We start from the raw sequence: 6,400 nt of genomic DNA on the forward strand, positions 1-6,400 counted from the left end.
ACTAGAACTAGAACTAGAACTAGAACTAGAACTAGAACTAGAACTAGTTCTAGTTCTAGTTCTAGTTCTAGTTCTAACACCCTCCCACAGACAAAATACAAATGCACATGAAATAAAATTAAAAGAAAAAAAACAAACAAACTCAGTGCCTTACCTTGTTAAAGATGTGAAGGACAGCCTAAGCAATTTTCTTGGTTAGCTTATTTTTCTTATGAAGATTTGCTTTTAGTTTTATTTATATTCAAGAGCTATCCACATAATTGAAATATAAATGAATCTCCTATTCCACAATTCATAAAGTTCAACACCTACCCCAGGCCTTAATGAAACAAATGTTGTCTTGCTAAATGGTCCATAATCAGTCAGAAAAATACTGCACTTACTTCACTCCAAATTCACATGAAACTGGGAGTGTTCTTTTTGCTTTAAGAAAGTCAAGTCACCTGCTACTTATACAAATTCCAGGGAATAGCAAAAGCTGTAACATGACTGAATGTACAGTGGATCTCCTAGAAAGGGGGATGTAGGGAAATGATCTTAGGACGTCGGCAGACAGAATGCCTAGACAGCCTCCCCCAACCTAAGACCCTGCAGCTACTTCTCTGTAACTGACATGGGCATTTTTAGCTTTACCTGGCCCGTAGCCTTGGTGACTTTCACGAGTGCATACTGTTTTGATGGGCTCTCACTGTTGAACTTCGCAAGCGATTCTGTGGCAGCTTCCAGAACATTGGGGTTTGACAAGTCAAAGGGTCTCGGGCAGTCAGGGCACATTGTATGAGTCTTTCTTTGAGAAACTATTGATGAGAATAGTTTATAAATAGTATTAGTTTTCAGTCCTAATAATAGTCGTAATCATACAACTATACCAGAGGCAAAGACTGGGCTAAAATGATAATATCCAGTACTGGTAAGGATTCTGTGATAAAGACATTTTTCTTAGAAAACACTTAGTTGTTGGCAATACGATAATAACAGAAATAGAACTTTATTTTTTTTCTTTCCTTTCTTTCTCCCTCCCTCCTTCCCTCTTTCCCTCCTCCCCTCCCTCCCTCCCTCCCTCCCTCCCTTCCTCTCTCCCTCCCCCCTCCCTTCCTCTCTCCCTTCTTTCCTTCATGAAATAAGGTCTCATGTATCCCAGGCTGGCCTCTGTAATCAAAGGGACATTTAACTCCTGGTCTTCTTGCCAGAGAGTAGGCTTTCAGGCATGTGCCATCATGCTTGGCTTCTATAGTGCTAGGATCCAAGCAGGCCTTCACACACGCTTGACACTCTACCATCTGAGCTAATATCCAGTCTCTAAGCACTATTCCTTTTGTAATTAAAAAGAAATCAAAATGAGATAGCCTTGCCCTCTGATGGACTTATTTAAGATAGGAATTTTGTTTAGAACCACATGGGGCATATCCAACCAGTAGCTGGTGGACAACACAGTGTCAAAGACAGCAAGGAATGTGGCCTAACATGGAATTGTAAAAATGCTTAAAGCATTATGAGATTTTTTTCAACACAATTACACAGTTCTCAAGAGCAAAACTGGTAGATGAGAGTATTGTAGTTTTGTGTCCCTTCCCTAGCTCAAGGTCCTTTCTCATCATTGCTCCTGTAGACAAGGGCCTTTGAGAGGCTGGCATTTCATTATTGCCACGAGTTACTTCTCTGCTTTGGTCCTCAGCACCAAGAATAAACCTAGCACATACTGACTAGCCAGCAGAGGCCTGTAAAGCAAGTGGATGACGCTATGACAGGAGGAGCTGGAGAGGGCAAGTGTGTGATCATCAGGTCCTGGGGTGTTTTCAGAGAAAATCCATTGTCTTCCCTAATGAATGTTTGGGGGTGGAAGAAGATGGCGGGACAGCTGTGCCCACAACTTGTCATGTGTGCCTCATCACCTACTCCTGACACCTATGGCATCACTGCCACCATTTTCAGAAATCCCCAGATTGATTTCAGGCTGGCCCTGTCTTCACAGTGAGGAAGCACAAGCTGTTAGTAGACATTTCCCATTTTCCCATGCAGTGGGCTACCGCTTTTCAAGACCCTCTCTCGTAAAAAGCAGGCTCCAGAGGGAGAAGTGCACACACTTATTTCAATGGTCCATTCATTCCAGCCTTATTCTTGCCTGTTATTCAGCAATGGTAATGACCTCCGAAATTTGATATAAATTACGAAGTCTTTAACTGGGGGAGAGGGGCATGCACCTCATATGATAGAAGATATAAGACAAGACTATAAATCAAGGTTGTACATGTTCATCATAGACTATAAATCAATGCATATTCTGTCCTGCGTTTTATGAGTGCTTTAGCCAAAGCGAAAAAAATTTACACCAGGAAAGTATCATTCCTTTCTTGAGTAAAGAACATCTTGAAAACATCATTGGGGATTTTTTTTTTTGAAGGGCGGGGGGTAAGAGTTCTGTAACAGAAGCCAACAAGGGTGGAGAGAAAGGCTCAAGCGAGTGCAGAGACAGGAGAGTGCAGAGACAGGAGAGTGCAGTGTGTGTTCTGACAGCACTGCAGCCAGCTGGAAGGGTGTCAGGACAGTGGGACAGACAGAAAGGATCCTGGGACAGGCTGTTGCTATTGTGTCACTCATAGAAGAATGCACATTTAGGATCTAGAGCAGGACATAGCTTTAGGACAATAATTTAGGAAGGCTATCCCCTGGGAGGAGGGGTACGTAGTGAGTGTCAGTATGGAGGTGGTGTTGGAGCTATGCAGTGATGAATACAGAGGAAGAGAAGAGAAATTGCTTGCCACCCTGACAAAGGCACCAGTTCAATACTCTTTTCTGTTTTTTGATGTCAAGATGTACAAAACCCTCTTGATGTTTACCTGGGCGAAGTGTACAGTTATAAGCCAGTAAATAGAGTACTCTTCTTGGCTTGTTGATATGAAACATTGCCTTGCACTGACCATAAACCTAGGAAAAAACAAATATACTTGATGAATTGACATGCTGTAGAGAGGTTAAACACCACCCCTCCCCAAAGAAGAATTTTATCTTAATGGAATGAGAAACTTAAAATCCAGTTCTGTGTTTGGGGGTGGGAAGAACTACTGTTTAGAACTCCCGGGACACAGCTACCTTCCCAGTCCCCTCACACTCAGGTGTGGATCGCCTAGTTCTAACTGCAGAAATGACAGAATCAGCTTCCCACTGCCATGTTCCAAGGCCACGTCAGCATGACATGTCCTTGCTCCCTCCTGATGCCAGTGAACATGGGCAATAGGGACTCACGGGTGGCAAGGTCAGAGACAAGTGCAGGGAGAAGTGGAGCCTCCAAATCATGCCCAGAACAAAATCCCCTGGTCAGGAACTTCAAATTTGAAATTATACATGAAATAAACTCTTAACCTGTGTGCCCCTGAGTGAGCATATCTATCTCCATGAGTGGCAGTATCACTAAACCAACTATAACAAGAAGGCACAGGCTATTTAAAAAAAAAAAACCAAAACAGGTGCAGGTTGGCATGTTTGGTCAAATATTTACAAAAGGTGATCTTGATCAAAAAGTTGACTTCAAACTCCTGACGATCTCATCTTGTCTTCCTTCATCAGCATGCATCTTCCATGCATCAGTGAGTGGAAGAGATTCCAGAATCACTGAGAGTTAGGTCTTGCCGGTGGCCATTTTGAAAGGCCGAGCTCAAGGCTGGAGGGATGGCTTAGTGGTTAAGACCCTTGCTATTCTTCTAGAGAACCCGTTTGGTTCTCAGTGCCCTCCATCAGATGGCATATGAAGTCAGTTGGAAACTGGGAAGGGAGGGGTGTCTTACGCCACTTTCTGGTCTCTGTGGGCGCTACATGAGTGTGGTGCACACTCATATATATGCAGGCAAGGCACCCATACGTATAAAAATAATAATTTTTTTTAAAAGGAGAAAGGATGAGTTCTGAAGCCGTTTAGTTTTATGCCCAGGAAGCCCCTGACAGTACCTACACTGGAAGCCTTCCTCTTTTCTATCTGAAAACCTCATATGGATATTCATTCAAACAAAGCCAAGCAAAAGAACACAAGCTATCCTCTATTATTGCTGCTGTCTACCTACCGTCTTCAAACACCAGAAATAACTCTCCCCAACCCCCCTCTCTCTCTGAGACCATAAACATTGGCTCAGCTGCCAAAGAATCTTAGGATAGAAAATAATTTAGGAGGAACTTTTCAACTCTAGTCAGCAAGACCTCAATCATAGGAACCCTCCCTACCCTGACTAAACTTGGCTCTGTCTTCAGTATTAGAATTGGCACATGGGCCTGTTGCCTGGGAGATAATGAAAATGAAACTGAGCAGATGGTAGACACTGAGCAGGCCCCCAGGAACAGGCACTCACCGCCTCATAGAAAATCTTCGGTTTGCAGTCCTTCTGTGCTTTCCTGCTGAGCACATGGCAGCCAGTCTCTAAGACATCCAGTGTGAGGTAGAACAGAGATCCCATGTCCTCCTATGATAGAGTTGGAGAAATACCGCCATCCCACATGAAACAATTCCAGGACAACTAGACCAACAGCACCTTCCTGGAAGAGCCTAAGCTCATGTGTGATACATGCTCTTCTATACTCCTGAAACCTGGACGTGGGACAGGGTAGGATCACTCTTGTCACCATCCCTATGGACAGCAAGAATGTTACAGCACACCTGCCGACGATGGCAGAGTATTGTTGACAAATACCCCTAAGTTGCCACCCCTAGCTAGTCCCTGCAGCCTGTCCAAATGCTGCCCCAAAGTCTGTCACTTGCCTGGTAGTGTTCCTGGACATCATGAACTCTGTTAAGGCTCAACATATAGCCATCCTTTTGGTCTCTGTTGATGCTCTGCAGGGCAAAGCCTGCTACTGCCAGCACTTGAGAGTCGTTACAGCCCAGGGGTTGCAGAGGTGAGAAGGGACGTTGTGGTGGGGGTGGCGGGGGTGGGCCTGGAGGAGAGCGGGCCATGCAGCAGGCGGCCAGGGTGCAGAGCACCAGAAGTCGGAGCAGACCCATTCTGTGGGGAACAAGATCCAGAATGTATAGAGCTGCCAGGACTGGCCCTGGTATGGGACCTCAAGGTTGACTTAAGCAGCTTTAAAACTGCAATCAGAATAGCTGAATGTGACATGAAACACTACATCCTGAGGCCACCTTTATCCAAAGCACAACATTTTCTGAATCAATAATTTGGATACGATTTGTCAGTGTCCTAACCTTGGACTGAGAGCATGCTGTTCATGTAAATAAATCGAAATTTCCTAACTCTTTCCCAGTAATTATAGCAAATATTTGAACAAGACATGGGAGACCTGGCTTCTGTCCTGTCCAGATGAGAGTACTAATCCAACTGGAACTGAAAACAAGCACTCCTCAAAAATATCCCTTTCTCGTTCCCACATCAGATGGGAAAATGTACTTCATCTCAAAATTGTATTTAAGGAGGGGAAAGTTAATGAGACTCCAAAAGTTCTCCCAACACACTCAAGGTCTATTCTTCCTTTTGTGCACCTAAAGGTAAATTCATCAAGAGACTGAAACCTGATACTGTCAGGAGAAAGATAATGATGGCCATCAAGATCGATCATGGTCCTTGCCTTTCTTTCTGAGCTTCAATTTTGAGCCCAGCAAGGTTCCGATTATTAAGGATATATGAGAAGCAATTTAAGTTTTGGTTTGACAGGGCCCATGTTCAGGAGCTGCAGCTGGCCTTGACCTCACAATCCTCTTTCATTTACTGGAACTATGAGTGCATATCACCATATCTGGCTCCAAAACCAAGAATCTTTCAAAACTCCTTTTCCTCTAGGACTGGGCCTCATCCGTGCTGGGAAAGTACTCTTTCATAGAACACACCTACATTGTTATTTTGAGACAAGGCCTCATTATGTTTCCAGGTCTGCCTTGGAATTTGCAACCCTTCTCCAGCCACTCAAATTCCTGGGATTAAGGGTATCTATCACCATAAGTGGAACACACACATCTTGTATATAATGTCAAGAATCAAACCCAGGGCCCCACTTATACCAGACAAACATTCTACTTCTGAGCTACATCCACAGGCCATTTATTTAAAAAAAAAAAAAACAACTTTCTACTTCAAACACACACACACACACATACATACACACACACACAGAGAGAGAGAGAGAGAGAGAGAGAGAGAGAGAGAGAGAGAGAGAGAGACAGAGAGAGACAGAGAGAGAGAGAGAGACAGAGAGACAGAGAGACAGAGAGAGATTAACAATGAAAGCTAAGATCCAAGTCAGGAAGGGAGCCTACAGAGTAGGTTGTCCCTTAAAGCATTCCCTAAGGTAAGCAACACCTCACTCCCTACCTCCACCTCCACCTCCACCTCCACCTCCACCTCCACCTCCACCTCCACCTCCACCTCCACCTCCACCTCCACCTCCACCTCCACCTCCACCT

The 6,400-nt window shown here is 44.3% G+C and overlaps 1 protein-coding gene across 3 annotated transcripts in view; it reads right to left on the minus strand.

Moving 5' to 3' along the window:
* The window catches only part of Fetub (fetuin B), a 14,196-nt gene that overhangs the window by 4,691 nt on the left and 3,105 nt on the right, over positions 1-6,400 (minus strand). For all 3 annotated transcript variants that reach the window (XM_028779681.1, XM_028779680.1, XM_028779679.1), the window contains exons 2-5: positions 4,745-4,988; positions 4,338-4,448; positions 2,838-2,925; positions 634-797 (exon numbers count right to left, since the gene is read on the minus strand). In XM_028779681.1, the coding sequence (XP_028635514.1) occupies positions 634-797; positions 2,838-2,925; positions 4,338-4,448; positions 4,745-4,987 (606 nt within the window). In that variant the 5' untranslated portion in view covers position 4,988. The remainder of the gene's footprint in view (positions 1-633; positions 798-2,837; positions 2,926-4,337; positions 4,449-4,744; positions 4,989-6,400) is intronic.

This window comes from Grammomys surdaster, unplaced genomic scaffold (assembly GCF_004785775.1).
Source record: "Grammomys surdaster isolate TR1022 unplaced genomic scaffold, NIH_TR_1.0 361, whole genome shotgun sequence".
Classification (NCBI taxonomy): domain Eukaryota; kingdom Metazoa; phylum Chordata; class Mammalia; order Rodentia; family Muridae; genus Grammomys; species Grammomys surdaster.